General features: G+C 43.4%; 1 protein-coding gene across 3 annotated transcripts in view; it reads right to left on the bottom strand.

The window, feature by feature from the left end:
- The window catches only part of galnt13 (polypeptide N-acetylgalactosaminyltransferase 13), a 439,485-nt gene that overhangs the window by 70,660 nt on the left and 350,357 nt on the right, over positions 1 to 18,468 (bottom strand). For all 3 annotated transcript variants that reach the window (XM_080198243.1, XM_080198244.1, XM_080198245.1), the window contains one exon: positions 162 to 301. In XM_080198243.1, the coding sequence (XP_080054369.1) occupies positions 162 to 301 (140 nt within the window). The remainder of the gene's footprint in view (positions 1 to 161; positions 302 to 18,468) is intronic.

Genomic DNA, 18,468 nt, shown 5'->3' with positions numbered 1-18,468 from the left:
TTTCCATGATTTTCTAATATCAAACTTAAAAGGTATTGGAACAAGTCAGACAGGAGCAAGATTAATCTTTAGCCCTAATTCACAGTTCTTTACAAATTGTCCTTACTCATTACCAAATAAAAGGCGAATAGTAATTGCCCAAGACAAAATAAATACTTTACCTCACCAAGTAAGTAGTAACGTCTTGGAATTTGGGAGTCGGGGTAAATATTTTCCAAGTACCATGAGAAAGATTTACATTTCAGCCTTTCTCTCAGGCCTCTTCTGGCTGATACATCCCCATAATCCACTTTAACGACACCTGAAAGTACAAAGACACAGATTGCATTAATTTACTGGTGTTGGTTTAAAAAGTGTTGCTGTCACAGAAAGCAAATCCGTGTATCCTGGAATTGCAACTTGCTCTGGGAGGAAATAATAAATCTAGTCGAAGTGCAAAGGGATAAAAGTCCAAGACTTGAGTCATAGTTTAGATTGTCACTTCAGTGCAGAACTGAGTGAGTTGAAGCATTTTCAGATGTGTCAGTTTACAAATGAAACATTGACATAAATTCCCGTTGGCTTGTTCAGATGGACATTAAAAAAAAATACCTGGGGGCGGGGGGGGGGAGTAATCTTACCATTTCGCCCCGCTGGTCAACGGGTGGAGTGAGTCAGTAAGATCCCGAGAAGGCTGAAAAATCAGGTTTGTGACTGATTTCTCACCTCTCAATCTTACCGGGCCCGGCTATCCAGTGAGATCAGCATGAGACTGATTGTAATATTTAAACTGCATTTAAATGTGATTTAAATAGTATTAGTGAGCCTGAGGCACAATGGTCTAGGCTTACTTGAACTTGTGGCCACGCCAGTGAAGGTCCTCAATGGTGAGGATCACATATGGACGTTATCAAAGGGGACCTGGTGTAATGGCCTCGCCGGTAGAACTGGAGGCCATGGAAGCCCCCAGGATGGTCGTAAGCCTGTCCCCTGGCACTGCCCACTGGGCATCCAGACACAGTCAGCCTGGCAGTCCAAAGGGTTTGAGGGGGAGGGGCCAAGGCCTGAAGGAAAGACCGAATCAGGCGGGGCGGGGGGTGGGGGGTGGTGTTGGGTTATGCTGACACTCTGCAACCAGGATTGGCTGGCCCGTTCCGGGGATAAGGAGGGTGGGTGATTGATCAGTCCGTATTGCGGGAGGGGTGTGTTGGCAACTAATCAGTCAGTGTGGGAGGTGGGGTTGGGGATGAGCAGGTGATCATTCGGTCCATATGGGAGGGATTGGCTGCAGAACCCCATAATGGCAGGGGTGTGTGGAGTGGGGGGAAAGGTGGGGGTAATTGGCCACGGAGTCCAACTAAAGCTGGGGGAAGGAGCCTGACAGATCTGTGTGTTGTGTTATTACAGGAGAGAGTGTTCTGAGCATAAGCAATGGTGCCCTCTGCTGCATCTATCAGCTTTCAGGTGAGCTTAGGCCCCACCCCTCCCCTGCTGGTGGGAAACAGATCCTGCTTCATTTTTCCTTCAATGTGAGGTATGGTTTGATTTTTAACTCACCCAAAAAAAAGCGCAATTCTCTCCTGTTTTTATGTTCATTCGGCACTTAGAATTTTTTTGGTATTAGTCAAAGAAAAGTAGGAGAAGGTTCCTCCCCTGTTTCATAAGAACATAAGAACATAAGAAATAGGAGCAGGAGTAGGCCATCTGGCCCTTCGAGCCTGCCCCGCCATTCAATAAGATCATGGCTGATCTGTCGTGGCTCAGTTCCACTTTCCCGCCCTCTCCCCATAACCCTTAATCCCCTCTCTTATCAAAAACCCATCAACCCGCTTCTTAAAAATATTTAGCGAGGTAGCCTCCACCACTTCAACGGGCAGAGAATTCCAGAGATTCACCACCCTTTGAGTGAAGAAGTTCCTCCTCAACTCCGTTCTAAACCGCCCCCCCTTTATCTTGAGGCTGTGCCCCCTAGTCCTACTGTCTTTTTTGAGCGGGAAGAGTCTCTCCACCTCTATCCTATCCATCCCATTTATCATCTTATACGTCTCAATGAGATCTCCCCTCATTCTTCTAAACTCTAACGAGTACAAGCCTAGTTTATTCAGCCTCTCCTCATAGCTCAACCCCCTCAACTCCGGTATCAGCCTAGTATGGCAAATGGAATTTAATGTTGGCAAGTGTGAGGTGGTCCACTTTGGTAGGAAGAATGGTAGGAAGGACTATTACTTACGTGGCGAAAAACTGCAGCAGGCGACGGTGCAGAGGGACCTCGGGGTCCTTGTGCATGAGTCGCAAAAACCCAGCCTGCAGGTGCAGCAGGTGGTCAGGAAGGCGAATGGGATGCTGGCCTTCATAGCGAGGGGGATTGAATATAAAAGTAGGGAGGTCTTGCTGCAGCTGTATAGGGCATTGGTGAGGCCGCAGCTGGAGTACTGTGTGCAGTTTTGGGCGCCGCACCTGCGCAAGGATATTTTGGCCTTGGAGGGAGTGCAGAGGAGGTTTACTAGGCTGATACCGGAGTTGAGGGGGTTGAGCTATGAGGAGAGGCTGAATAAACTAGGCTTGTACTCGTTAGAGTTTAGAAGAATGAGGGGAGATCTCATTGAGACGTACAAGATGATGAATGGGATGGATAGGATAGAGGTGGAGAGACTCTTCCCGCTCAAAAAAGACAGTAGGACTAGGGGGCACAGCCTCAAGATAAAGGGGGGGTGGTTTAGAACGGAGTTGAGGAGGAACTTCTTCACTCAAAGGGTGGTGAATATAAGAAATAGGAGCAGGAGTAGGCCATCTAGCCCTTCGAGCCTGCCCCGCCATTCAATAAGATCATGGCTGATCTGTTGTGGCTCAGTTCCACTTTCCCGCCCTCTCCCCATAACCCTTAATCCCCTCTCTTATCAAGAACCCATCAACCCGCTTCTTAAAAATATTTAGCGAGGCAGCCTCCACCACTTCAACGGGCAGAGAATTCCAGAGATTCACCACCCTTTGAGTGAAGAAGTTCCGCCTCAACTCCGTTCTAAACCGCCTCCCCTTTATCTTGAGGCTGTGCCCCCTAGTCCTACTGTCTTTTTTGAGCGGGAAGAGTCTCTCCACCTCTATCCTATCCATCCCATTCATCATCTTATATGTCTCAATGAGATCTCCCCTCATTCTTCTAAACTCTAACGAGTACAAGCCTAGTTTATTCAGCCTCTCCTCATAGCTCAATCCCCTCAACTCCGGTATCAGCCTAGTAAACCTCCTCTGCACTCCCTCCAGGGCCCAAATATCCTTGCGCAGGTGCGGCGCCCAAAACTGCACACAGTACTCCAGCTGCGGCCTCACCAATGCCCTATACAGCTGCAGCAAGACCTCCCTACTTTTATATTCAATCCCCCTCGCTATGAAGGCCAGCATCCCATTCGCCTTCCTGACCACCTGCTGCACCTGCAAGCTGGGTTTTTGCGACTCATGCACAAGGAATATCTGGAATTCTCTGCCCGTTGAAGTGGTGGAGGCTGCCTCGCTAAATATTTTTAAGAAGCGGGTTGATGGGTTTTTGATAAGAGAGGGGATTAAGGGTTATGGGGAGAGGGCGGGAAAGTGGAACTGAGCCACGACAGATCAGCCATGATCTTATTGAATGGCGGGGCAGGCTCGAAGGGCCAGATGGCCTACTCCTGCTCCTATTTCTTATGTTCTTATGTTCTTATGTTCTAAACCTCCTCTGCACTCCCTCTAAGGCCAAAATATCCTTGCGCAGGTGCGGCGCCCAAAACTGCACACAGTACTCCAGCTGCGGCCTCACCAATGCCCTATACAGCTGCAGCAAGACCTCCCTACTTTTATATTCAATCCCCCTCGCTATGAAGGCCAGCATCCCATTCGCCTTCCTGACCACCTGCTGCACCTACAAGCTGGGTTTTTGCGACTCATGCACAAGGACCCCGAGGTCCCTCTACACCGTCGCCTTTCACACAAGTATTACAAAAAAATCCAGCTTCACTTGTTATTTATCTGCCTTGCTGCTTGTGGATGCATTGCTGTGAACAATTGGTTCCCACATTTCCAATTTATTTGGCAAACTAATTTATTTTATCATGCCCAGACTTAATTGCTTAAATGAAGCAGCAAATGTCACCAGACAAACCCGTCTGGGGGCTGTAATCTGAATTAATAAATAACTCAAGCAATTCAACTAAAGAGCAAACTTTCAACGGATTATATTGTTTACATGATTCAATTCAAATGAACAGATTGTTTCAAATAAAAAGAAGTGGACAGAACAGCAGTAAAATTTACACAAGGCAGTAAAAGGCAAAAGTTTGACAGTATATAGAATTAGAAGACGGTTGAAGTCAGCAAAATGGAACATCTAAATATTGTAACATTAAGGTTGGTGTAAAATATTGCGACATGGGAACAAATTAAGTGAACACAAAGTGTCAAATATAAGGAACAGCTTAGTCCACCATGATAATCTCAGTGAGCAAAATGTAAGATATTGTGGTTGCTAAAAACCTGTAAACTGAATGGACAAATTGCAGTGTTGAATTTCTTTTAAGATTTTGTCGCAACAGAAGTAGACCATTTAGATCCTGGATCTTGCTCTGTCATCCTATTATGTTATGGTTCACTTGACCACATTTACTCCATAACCTTTGCGACGCTGAGCTAATAAAAATCTTCCAATCTCAAGCTTGAAAGTTTCAAATGACCCACTTTCCACTGTCTTTGGTGGATGGGACTTTCAGATTTCCACTCTTTGTGTAAAAGAAAAAAAAACATTGAGTTTGCTGAGTTTAAGGGATATGCCCTTTTTTTTATGATCATGGCCCTTGTTCTGGATTCCCCCAATCAGATGAAATCACATTTAACTATCAAGCTTATGGAATCTCTATTATTTTAAACACCACTATTAGTTCACTCCTCAACGTTGGAGTTGGATTTTTTTCAGCAAGAGCTGAAAAATTCTTGGGCAACTACATGAAGGACATCCTGGTAATAATCTGGGTGAAGGAACCGGCACATTGTTATTATTTGGAGGGAGGGTCTGGATGCTCAGATTGAAGAAAAGGTGGGACAGTGACAATTCTTTGCGCAAATAGGTACACCACTGTTTTCTCCTTTACACCCTTGGGAGTGGCCTAAAATGCCATGGCAAAGATTGCATGTAAATTTTGCTGGTCTGTTTGAGGGTTACATGTTCTTAGTCATAATTGATGCACACTCAAAGCAGCCAGAAACTGTTATCGTGAGACCCATTACATTGAACAAACCATTAAACAACTTGATAAAGCTTTTTGCAGGATTTAGTAAACCAGAACAGATGGTTAGTGACAATAGTTTATAATTTAGTTCACAAGAGTTTGAGGATTTTCTCAAAGTAGATGGCATTCAACGTACAAAACCTACATTTTATCATCCATCAACTGATGGATTAGTTGAACAATTCGTACAACCCTTGAAACATTCTTTAAAATCTTCATGAATGAAAGGGTCATTCTCACATCGTATCAATAGCTTTTTGGCATTTTATAGCAACACTACTCATGAGATAATCTAAAGTTTACCTGCGTTACTGCTTTTAAAGAGGAAGTTGAGAACTACATTTGATTTATTCTCTGAAACTTCAGAGATAGTAAACATCAAAACAATCTCAAGTTGCTTAGTCAGAAATGAAGGCAAAACAATGCTCATTTCAACAAGGAGATCAAGTGTAGGCACATAATATGTCACTAGTGAGAAATGGGTGCCAGTCATGGTTTTAGCAAAAACAGATCTAATTTCTTACATGGTTCAAACTAAAGATGAGTTAGTTTGGCGACACTATCTGACCAATTGTTGTCATCTCAAAATGATTTCTCAGAATCACCTCCAGAAGTATCAATTTCTTTAGTCCCTAGTGTTGTGAATACTACCACGCAAGACCTAGTTGAATCTGAGTTGCCTGATGATTGTGCCTATGCAACGAAATCACATGAGAATGATACAAAGTTAGTTCCAAAAGAAGAAGTGTCTACTGAAGTTCGATATCATACTTCTAGGGTCAAATTTCAGTATGTCATATACAGCTAAAGAAGAATAAATGTCCTCCGGATTTACTTTCTGACTGACTATGTATAATGACTATCGGTGCATAATATTGTGCCGAGAGTATTATTGACCCAATGTATAACATTGTAGTAATCTGTTGTCACGGCCACAGAAGTAAAAGGGGAAGAATAGTAAGTAGTAGTTGTAAATGCGCCTAGTTTGGGGGCGTTTAAGAGATCCATGGATAGGTTTATGGATGGAAAGGGATTGGTTTGGGTTAGAGGGTCATTGCTTTTTAATTGGTCGGCACAACATTGTGGGCCGAAGGGCCTGTTCTGCGCTGTAATGTTCTATGTTCTAATATTGTATATTTTAGTGGTTGCATGATTTTTTAAGCATTGATTTCACTGGTTTCTGCCTTAGTTTCATTTTCTACTCTCGATAGTAGCTCCTACAATAATCCTTTCTGTCATTTTGAATTTACACGTGCAAACCAAATCATCTTCTTTTTGTTTGAAACACACAACCCCTATCATAGTTCAGAAATTACAGATGGATAAACCTTCAGTGCTAGGTTATGCTTTGTTGCTGATTTCTTCATACTAACATATCAATCACACACTGAAGGATGGCAATAAAGACTATTATATTTAGTGAAGACACAGTAGTACATACGAGTTACAAGGAAGCTCTACATGTTTATCTTATTATGGAATCAACAAAACAGTCACTGCTGTGTCACATGCTCTATGCAGTGATGATGTACACTCACTATTTACATATTCCATTGAAACAGTATTACAACATCTCCCTTTTTCCTTAAGTAGAATATTGCACTTAATAATGCATATGTATGACATATCAAACCTGCTGTGAACACTATTTACAGTTAGGTAGACCTCTCACTGAATGCTGAAAATATATTCCTCGTTTACTAATGCACCCAAACTTCATAACAGCAAAATTCTTCTGTAATCTAGAATCATTGTTGCAATGTTTTTTTTCCTCTATTATTGACATAACCACCTGGGCATCGTGCAGATTAGTATTGCATTGATTTTCTTCACAATGGTCATATTAGTGCTGTGCTCATTGTTAATGGTCTTCCACAATTTTGCTCTCAAACCCTACCCATGAACATGTTGTCAATGCTACTGGAGTATTGGATAAAATGCAGTTGGACAATTCCCTTAGTTGACATTTGTTTCTCTTTGATATTTCTCCATTAGATGCTTGGACTTCACACTATGTTGATTCGCTGCAGACGTAGATACTTTCGAGAGGAGCTAGGTTCCTTCTATAGGGTAAATAACTTGAATCTTCTTGATGGCAGAATGTCACCACTAACTCCAGTGTCTATCTTGACTTTAAGCATGTGTTTGCTATTCTTGTTTGGACATATAATGCTGATTGTAACAAAACTTCGAGCTGTGTGATTGCACCATATTTTGGTATGAAAAGCCTCCTCATTTTCAAGTGTTCTTCTCGGCATCTTCCAAGTGGTCCATCCCTTTGCCAACATCAGGTATGTATTTGCTTGCCTTGACATTTTCCTTGTTACTGCTGCCAGTACCTTCCACGTGCTTTCGACCTGACTATGGCTTATTATATCCTCTGACCACGCTGTCAAAATGATGTGGAGATGCCGGCGTTGGACTGGGTTAAACACAGTAAGAAGTCTGACAACACCAGGTTTAAGTCCAACTGATTTATTTGATAGTAAACTCGCAAGCTTTCGGGGTTTGCCCCTTCATCAGGCGAATGGAGAGTTCTGGCCTCAGACAGAGCATGTAACAGCACAGACAGTTTACAGATTACTGATTAGAATGCGAGTCTTTACACTTGACCTGCTATTCAAGTCTTAAAATGGCCAACAATGTGAGTGGAAGGACTCGGCCAACATTGTCTACCTGATACGTTGCAAGAAGGGATGTCCCGAAGCATGGTATATTGGAGAGACCATGCAGACGCTATGACAACGGATGAATGAACATCACTCGACAATCACCAGGCAAGACTGTTCCCTTCCTGTTCGCAAACACTTCAGTGGTCACGGGCATTCAGCCTCTGACCTTCGGGTAAGCATTCTCCAAGGCGGCCTTCACGACACACGACAGCGCAGAGTCGCTGAGCAGAGACTGATAGCCAAGTTCCGCACACGTAAGGACGACCTCAACCGGGATCTTGGATTCATGTCGCACTATCTGTAACCCCCATGACTTGCCTGGGCTTGCAAAACCTCACTTACTGTACTGCCTGGAGACAATACACATCTCTTTAACCTGGGCTTACTGCTCCTTCCATTCATATTGTTGGCCACTTTAAGACTTGAATAGCAGGTCAGATGTAAAGATTCACATTCTAATCAGTAATCTGTAAACTCTGTGCTGTTACATGCTCTGCCTGAGGCCAGAACTTTCCATTCGCCTGACGAAGGGGCAAACCCCGAAAGCCTGCGAGTTTACTATCAAATAAACTGGTTGGACTTAAACCTGGTGTTGTCAGACTTCTTACTCACGCTGTCAAAGCCAGATTTCCTTCACTGACATGCCCAATATCTTTTCAAGGTGTACGCCTTGCAGTGGTCTTGAACTATCCAACAATTAATTCTGTGGCTGGTGTAGGAGGCTGCACCGCCCGTAGGATTTATTTTGTTTCAGTACCTTGGCCTTTAGGCCAGTAGTTCTAGCTATACCTAATGCCTGCAAGCAACATGTTCCTGCCACAATGGCTACATATTTCCTAACATTTTTCAACAAAAAGTGTTGAAATCGTGCTCAAGACTTGAAGCAATGAAGAATTCCATAATTGTCTCTAACAACTAACTTTCAGAATAATCAGCGTCTCTGCCCTTAATCATGGCACTAGCTTAGAAACTGATCATTTGTCTTCTTCCTTTGCCTATTGTCAGAACGCCATTCACTCTAAATAGTGGATCCTGAAATCTAGTAGTTATAGTTACCACAACAGGTACCCACATCTTTTGGGGTTGCTTCTAACTTAAAATGGAGACAACTGGCTTCTCAAAACAGATTTTCTCCAGGCACTGTTTGATGGGAGGGTAACAGCTTGCTGCTGTGGGCTGTGGTCTCAAAACAGCTCCCTTGCATAAGGTGAATGTGCCACTGATCTTCCCTTATTTGAACTAACCTTAGAAACACAGAATTCCTGCATGCAGAAAGGCGTCATTTGGCCCTTCAGGTCTGCACAATCTCTCCGAAAGAGCATTCCATCCAGGCCCTCTCCTCTGCCCTATCTCCATAACTCTGTACATTTACCTTGGCTCCTAACCTGTACATCTTTGGACTATGGGAGGAAACTGGAACACTCAGAAGAAACCCGCATGCACACTCACCCCAGGCCGGAATTGAACCCGCATCCCTTGGTGCTGTGAGGCAGAAATCCTAATCACTGTACTGCCCTTCTCAGAAGTTACTCTTAATTAGCTTTATTACACGCTCACCTTTTAGAATCTTCTCTTTTCAACTTTTACCATCTTTACTTTAACTTTTGACATTCCCACTGTTACCAACCTGCCTTAGGTGAACAGTTGTTTATGGTGTTGCTAGGCTAATCAGCATATCCATCACTCAGCCAACCTGTCTTTCTCTAACTTCCTTTCTAAATAGTTTGTTTTCTTCAAACATGCAATTACCACAACACATTCCTAATTATTGGATTTCTTGTTTTATTGTTTTATTACAATTTACCAACAAATGCCAGTTTGGCCTACAACAGGTGACAAGTTCGATGGGCATCTCCTTGATGAAACAGTGACATCTGACATACTGTTCCTTGTGGAGGTTGGAATGTGAGAACTACTCCTGAATACCCTAGATAGATATAGCCACTTGAGCGCTTTTTGCACCAACTCCATTGAGGAGTCTGTCCCCTTTTCCTCTTCTCCCCACCAGGCTGCAGACCAAAAGGGATATAAACTACAGCACCCATGTCTGCTGGACAAGTGGTCTGAGCAGAATCTTTGAAGTCAAAACCAAGGCTTTCGGTACATGCCATCATTCCCTGTAGAAATAGACAACTTTAGAAAGCCAGGCACCTTGGCTAATGCAGCATCTATCTGTAACACTCAACCAGCAACTAACATGAAAGTACTTGATGATCCTCTTAAATAGACTGATGGTGAGCCTTTCCTGCTGCTGAATGCGCAGTTATGCAAAGTTAAGGGAGGGCATCAGCATTCAGGTTGATAATGGCACCACTGGTGTTAAATTTGCAGTACATGCTGACAAGACCTTCCACTTCTGCATAATTCAGGTGCATGGTTCCTGCATCTGTGCTAATGACCTTACCAGAATGGCATCTTGTGCAGTCTGCCTCAGGAATGTACATAGTACCACAGATGGCCATGACCCAAAACCTGTAGCACCAAAGAGTGGCTGTGATTTTACAGTCACGCTCAAGCCAGACCATAAATTCCTGCCTGAAGTCAACAGATATTTCTGTCGTCCACCTCTCGTCCGCACTGATTGTGTGGGCGGTAGAATTCCAGCAACAGCGTCTGTGCAACTGTATTTTGCAGCTTATCTGCTTTGCTCGTTCTTATCTCCTCTGACCCCTTCCCCTTCCTGAATCATAGAACTCCACTGAGTATACAGCTGCATTTTTCCTCCAACTCATCTCTAATTCTTGCCAACAAGGTCAACAAGTATTGTAACGAGCCAATAAGAAACTTTTGGAGCATGTCTTGAGGAATGTCTTAAAAGGAGGAAAGCGAGGTAGAGAGGCAAAGAGGAAGGGAGTTACAGAGCTTATGACCCTGTCACTGAAGGCACATGCACCAACAGTGAAGCACTATACTTGGGATTGCACAACAGGCGAGGATTAGGGTGGGTCATTGGGCTGGAGGACTTTACAGAAATAGGTTAGTAAGCACAGGGATGACAGGGGAATGGGTGACATGATGGTTAGCACTGCTATCTTATTAGGCCAAGGACGCAGGTTCGATTTCAGCCTCAGGCGACTGAATGTGTGGAGTTTGCACATTCTTCCTATGTCAGCATGGGTTTCCACCAGGTGCTCTGGTTTCCTTCCACAAGATGTGCAGGAAAGGGCAATTGGCCATACTAAATTGGCCCTTAGTGTCCCAAGATATGTAGGTTAGGGGGATTAGCCAAGTAAATATGTGTAGTTACAGGGATAGGGCAGGCGATGGGCTGGGCTAAGATGTTCTGTTGGAGAGTCGTGCAGCCTCAATGGGAATGTAGGAATTCTATGAAACTTGCTGTGAGTTAAGACATGGCAGCAGAGATTTGGTCTCAGATTTATGAAGGGTAGACTCTGGTGATCAAGTAGTACTGCAAATAATCCTCAATCTTTCTCTACCTCTACTGAATCCAAAGTCATTCTCTCCAAATGCCCAACTTTAAAGAACTGGATGAGCCAAATTTGACCAAAGAACTGGAGCCATCACTGACTCCTTTTAGCACCTGTGTGTTCCTAATATTGAGTCCATCAATACTGGCTGCAATTATATCTGGCTGCCACTACAGGTTCAAACCTCCTGGCAAATCCCCTGGAGTCCTTAAATTGGAACTTCTGAGGGATCCTGTAGTACATCATCTGCAGTGCATCCGGTGTTATAATCACAGCTGATGTTATAACTGGATAAGAATTTTCCATAGAACCCTGCTGTAATTTTCCCTTTTTTTGATAAAACGTGGAAGAACAGAGTCACAGGAGTGCTAAGTCGTTTTAACATCAAGAAAAAACATTAAATATGGAAAAATTGTACTATAATACAATGCTCCTTTACTCCCCCTTATGTTAACAATTGCATATGGGTTTTAGGATTAGTATAGGTTACAAAGATTATTTTAAACTACAACAATCTAATTAACAGACAAAGACCTTTCAAGCACACAGGATATCTGTGGTCAAATACACACTCTGCTCTGAAACCAATTTAGTGTCTGTGGGTTTCTTCTCAGAATCCCCCAGATGATTGTCACGAGTGTTTCTAAACTCCATTCCCACATTTTAAAATTTTCTGATAATAATGTTTTCCCCAAGCAGTTTGCATTCCAAAATCCAGACCAGGTTTTCCAAGTGGCACAGCTAAACAAAAGTTCCACTCCACTTTTAACTGTGAATCCAGTTCAGGGGTTTACACCAACCCCTTTAGGATTTCTTTGTCTTGACTGTTGTCCAAACGGTTCCCAATTGCTTTAAGTATTTTCTATGTTGATTCTGTCTACATTTCCCGCTGCCTCAGAAAAGCAGCCAGCATAATCAAGGATGCCATGCACCCCAGACATACTCTCGTCCACCTTCTTCTGTCAGAAAAAAGATACAAGAGTCTGAAATCATGTACCAACTGACTCAAGAACAGCTTGTTTGCTGCTGCCATCAGACTTCTTATTGGAACTACCTTATATTAAGCTGATCTTTCTCTGCATCCTAACAATGACTGCAACACAATATTCTGCACTCGCTCCTTTTCTTCTCTCTTATGTACTCTATGAACAGTATGCTTTGCCTATATAGCATGCAAGAAACAACACTTTCCACCATATCTCAGTACATGTGACAATAATAAATCAAAAGTCAGGAACTTGAAAGATGGAGCAATTCAAACATACTAATGGCTCACAAAAATATCCAGTTACCCAGTATTGTGGTGAGCCACAAGCCATTATTTACTTTATTCCAAACATGTACACACAAAATTTGTTCATGAATTACAGGTTACAGGGTCCATGAGACTTCAATTTCAAGCAACTACACAAGAAAGGTATAGAAGAATGAACATCACATGAAGGCTACCGGCAACAGCTTGAGCAACACACTCCTGGGATTTCTAATTCAAATGTATGTCAAGTCATGTCAAGCTTATTTAAGTAACGCCATAAGTCAACACAATGAAATATTCATTAGTGACACATTGGCTCCAACTATTAAGAATACATTGTGATTGCATAATAAACTGCTTGCCACCTGGTTGTTATGTATGACAATTCAGTGATGCTGATACAAAAAAAGACTGAATTTCTTAACTGCCCTACAGGGATAAATGGAAAGCATTTGAACACATATATATTTTGCACTTTCCAACTTCAACATCCAATGTCATAGAAACAAAGTTACTTTAAAATCCCTGGGACCCAATCCTGTGACTGAGATTTACAGGGTCCACAGCAACTCAATCCATTACCTGGCACATGTGCCATTTGGATAATGAAAACAAGCGAGTTTCTATTATGCCCAAGCAGCAAGGATGATAAGTATTCCCATCAGCTCCAACAAGGCAGTACTTTTCAGCAGCACACTGGAATATTAGATTATATTTAAATTCCAGAGGGGAATTGGAGTTAAAAATCTCCTGACTCAGAAATAGATCACGTAAAAGAGAAAAACATTCTAACTCCAAGGCATACGTGCCCCAACAGACAACACACTGTTTACTATATAAGTGTTGTTCAATACATACACCACTTGCCATGTGGTGAACTGACCTCAGGTATGTCGCAATTTGATCTTCACTCTTAGAGCTCCAGAATACTAAACTGTGTTAAAGTTGCAGCCAAAACAGAAAATGCTGAGAAGTCTCAACACGTCTGACAGCATTTTTGGAGAGAGAATTAAACCAATGTTGAGTCAGGATCCTGCTGAGATTTCCCAGCATTTTTGTTTCAAATTCCAGCGTCAGCAGTATTTTGCCCTTATCTTAAGGTTTCAACACTGGGTACGAATATCAATGTCACTTAATGTTTGTCCATAATTAAGCAAGAATTAACCGCCTTGCTGTTAGATGGGAGTAACATGTTGGTTGGACCAATATAGCTAAGTTGTTGGGATTCTAGTGACCTGGAAGCTGAAGGGCTACTTACCCAATGAAAAAATAATGTAGTCCGCCCTTTATTACCTTCTCTCTTGCTGTTGTCCCTGGGTGTCTCAAAGCAAAAATCCATTTAGATTGGTGGGACCGCTCTTTGAATTGCTGTGAAAGCCAGGCTGGTCTTCGGAAGGACAGCAGTCCAATTGCTCTTGAAACCTTCTTGGGCAATATGGTGGCCCAAAGAATACTATCATTTTATTAAAGCAAAATACTGCGGATACTGGAATCTGAAACAATTACAGAAAATGCTGGAAAATCTCAGCAAGTCTGACAGCATCTGCGGAGAGAGCATAGAGCCAAGGCTTCGAGTCAGGATGAGCGAAAGGTAAAGAAAATAGGACAAGATTTGTACATAAGAACATAAGAACATAAGAACATAAGAAATAGGAGCAGGAGTAGGCCATCTAGCCCTTCGAGCCTGCCCCGCCATTCAATAAGATCATGGCTGATCTGTCGTGGCTCAGTTCCACTTTCCCGCCCTCTCCCCATAACCCTTAATCCCTTCTCTTATCAAAAACCCATCAACCCGCTTCTTAAAAATATTTAGCGAGGCAGCCTCCACCACTTCAACGGGCAGAGAATTCCAGAGATTCACCACCCTTTGAGTGAAGAAGTTCCTCCTCAACTCTGTTCTAAACCGCCTCCCCTTTATCTTGAGGCTGTGCCCCCTAGTCCTACTGTCTTTTTTGAGCGGGAAGAGTCTCTCCACCTCTATCCTATCCATCCCATTCATCATCTTATACGTCTCAATGAGATCTCCCCTCATTCTTCTAAACTCTAACGAGTACAAGCCCAGTTTATTCAGCCTCTCCTCATAGCTCAATCCCCTCAACTCCGGTATCAGCCTAGTAAACCTCCTCTGCACTCCCTCCAGGGCCAAAATATCCTTGCACAGGTGCGGCGCCCAAAACTGCACACAGTACTCCAGCTGCGGCCTCACCAATGCCCTATACAGCTGCAGCAAGACCTCCCTACTTTTATATTCAATCCCCCTCGCTATGAAGGCCAGCATCCCATTCGCCTTCCTGACCACCTGCTGCACCTGCAAGCTGGGTTTTTGCGATTCATGCACAAGGACCCCGAGGTCCCTCTGCACCGTCGCCTGCTGCAGTTTTTCGCCACGTAAGTAATAGTCCTTCCTACCATTCTTCCTACCAAAGTGGACCACCTCACACTTGCCAACATTAAATTCCATTTGCCATTTCCTGGCCCATTCGCCCAGCCTATCTAGATCCTTCTGCAGACTCTCCACACCCTCCGCACAATTTGCCGTTCCCCCAATCTTGGTGTCATCAGCAAATTTCGACACCCTGCACTCGGTTCCCTCCTCCAGATCATCTATATAAATGGTAAATAGCTGAGGCCCCAGCACCGACCCCTGGGGCACCCCACTAGTCACCATCCGCCAATCCGAATAGCACCCATTGACCCCCACCCTCTGCCTCCTATTTGACAACCAATCCTCTATCCACGCTAACACCCTACCCCCAACTCCATGTCCCCTGACCTTCTGCAATAACCTCTTGTGAGGTACCTTGTCAAACGCCTTCTGAAAATCCAGAAAGACCACATCCACCGGCTCTCCTCTATCCACTGCCCTAGACACATCCTCATAGAACTCCAGTAAATTTGTCAGACACGACTTCCCTTTAATGAAACCGTGTTGCGTCCGCCCTATCAAGCAACTCCCTTCAAGATGCCTCGCAATTTCCTGCTTAATGATGGATTCTAACATTTTACCTACCACAGACGTTAAACTAACCGGCCTATAATTCCCCGCCTTTTGCCTGGCACTATAAGGATAAGGAGTGGGTTTGTGTAATGGACCAAGATGTCATAGGACAAAGGACAAAGGACAAAGGGGATGTAAATGGTAGTGATAAAGGCTGAGAATGGTTCTAATAGCGTCCATTAAGAGATTGGAATGTGTAAATGGCAGAACAAAGGTGCAGGGTGTAGGAATGGACAACCTGAGGAATGTTGCAGATAACTCTAGTGAGGTGGGTGGTGGTGGGGGATGGGGGGGGAAGTGCAAAGCAAGATAAAAAGCAAGATTTAGAAGTGGACAAATTGAACAATGGATGAAATTAAAATTTAATACATACACTAGAATGCAAAGTAATAAACACTGATTAATAAGATAGAAAGAAATGAGGTTTTGGTGGGTTTCATCAAACAAGTGGAGGCGTACAAGTGACCAACACTGCTGTATGGCTGCCAGTCAAGGTTAAAATGTGTAATTTTGACAAGCTGAACTGGTACAGAAACATCCAAATCTGTTCAACCTTCATCGTAATAGGTGTGCTGAAATGAGCGATTGAAAGCAAAGGAGGGCTGTTGACATAAAAGGACAGTTTACAAGAGGTTGGTCAAAGGTCTAGCAAATGTCCACTTGTCATGTTATAAATGGCAAGCAACACAGAACAAACAAGGCAATGGTCAGAGCAAGGCGCAAGTCAAATGTAAATTCTTGTTGACTTTTTTCACACCCCATGTCTCTGAGTATAACAGTTCTGATGAAGTGAAGGCGGTGTTATTGAAGAATTAAAAAAACTGAAGCACACTTTGTTATCATCCACTGAGTGTGTATACGCAGAGCTGCTTTGTGGAATAGTTAGATTGCAAACGCTTTCAAAACTATTCCCTTGGCTCTGGCAGTGAGTGTATCAGTTCGGTCTTGATTGCTGTGATGGTTTAAAACGCCAAACTATATATTTTTAAAATTGTGTATTCTGTCTATTCATATTGTATATATTTTATATCATATAGTGAATATCACAAAATTGGCTAGCATCAAAATCCTATTGGATTGCACTATGTAGACTGGACTGATTAGATTCGCTTCAGTGCTGTCGACAGTCATTTCAAATTTGAAAATAAATTCCTGTGACTGCAATGCAGCCAAGTTTCACTAGATGGCATCATAGACCCATTTCCAAAACACCACCTGTGCATTATCAGAATGTCTAAACTTTTAAATCTTAGATGCAAATTCGCATTTTATCCATCAGATTTAAACCTATTTTCTCAAGATTTTAGTAGCAAAACTGAGCTTCTGCCAACCCTTGGGAGAGGTAGTGAGGTAATTCTCCAACTTAAAGTAAGTGGAGTCAATTATTTCACAATTACTCATTGAAATATCTAAATAGGGAGAATGTGCAAATTCCACACAGACAGTGACCCAAGCTGAGAATCGAACCCAACTCCAGATGACAAATCAACTTTGAAGTAACTTGAGTTCTATCAGCTTGTTTTAAATGTGGATTCAACTCTACCGCCTGTAGACCGCATGCAGAGCACAAGGAAGTCTTTGTTCAGGAAAACAAGGACATAGGAAATCAAAACCTTATTCTGTAATGAGGTCAAGACTTGAGATTTCCAAAGTTTAAAGTTTATTAGTCACAAGTAAGGCTTACATTAACACTGCAATGAAGTTACTGTGAAGTTCCCCTACTCGCCACAGAACAGTGCCTGTTCAAGTCAATGCACCCAACCAGCACATCTTTCAGACTGTGGGAGGAAACAGGAGCACCTGGAGGAAACACACGGAGACATAGGAAGAATGTGCAAATTCCACACAAACAGTGACCCAAGCTGAGAATCGAACCCAGGTCCCTGGCACTGTGGAGCAGCAGTGCTAACCACTGTGTCACAGTGCCGTCCAGAGAGCTGCTGCTGTCCTAACTTTTACTTGTCTTTTTAACGTATTCTTGGGATGTGAGCATCCCAGGCAAGGCCAGCATTTATTGACCTTTCCTAATTGCCCCTGAGATGTTTATGTTAATAGTTAAATATTCCCATATTTAGGCTCCAAGTTTCTCCACTGATATAGCACTGTCTGCTCCAAGCTTTGGTTATGTGATTTCAGCCTTTAAACCGAAAAGATTTTACAATTAAAGGTCTTTCTAAACCAGCACAAAATGATGCTGCCAACCAACAATTTCTTTGCATCATAATAAATGTCATTGTAATCCTCTGGTTTTCAGGTACTGGGCCCAGTTTTATCATCAAGTTGCTGCCGTTTTCAGGCACAAAAACTTGGCAAAGGCAGGCAAGTAGCACTATCTCTGATGGGGGAAGATGGCTCGCTGGTGGGGTGGAGAGAGGCGGCCACTCCGCGTGTGATCGGTGGGGGGTGGGGGGGGGAGCAGGGAAAGAGGGGGTCCGCAGCCACTCTGCATGTGATCTGTGGGGGAGAAAGGGGCAGGAGGCCGCATTCAGTCTGGGTAGCAGGGGTGTGTGGGGGGGTAAAGGGGTCAGTAATGTTGTGAGCGTGGGGGCCATGTCTGTGTACGCCAGGGAGGCATTATCCAGCCCGGGAGCAATGTGGCAGGGAGAAGTTTTTCTTTTTTTTTGCTGCACATGAGCAGTTGAAGGCTTCAATCGGAACTGCAGCATTTCAGATGCATTAAGTCCTGCCCACAGGCTTTTGCAGCATGATTCGGAATCACTGATACTTTTGCAGGCAGAGTGCGTATGGGGTCTAAAAGTTGGATCTGAGACACTGCAAGTTTCAAATCCACCCAACACTTAGAATCAAAATGGTAAAATAGGGCCCACTATGTTCCATTCCGAACCAATTCATCTCTCTCTCTCTCCCCCACCAACACCCCCAG

The sequence above is a fragment of the Carcharhinus amblyrhynchos genome, chromosome 11 (genome assembly GCF_965287045.1).
Source record: "Carcharhinus amblyrhynchos chromosome 11, sCarAmb.v2.hapA, whole genome shotgun sequence".
In the NCBI taxonomy this organism is placed as follows: domain Eukaryota; kingdom Metazoa; phylum Chordata; class Chondrichthyes; order Carcharhiniformes; family Carcharhinidae; genus Carcharhinus; species Carcharhinus amblyrhynchos.
This window is presented reverse-complemented; position numbering and strand designations above follow the sequence as displayed.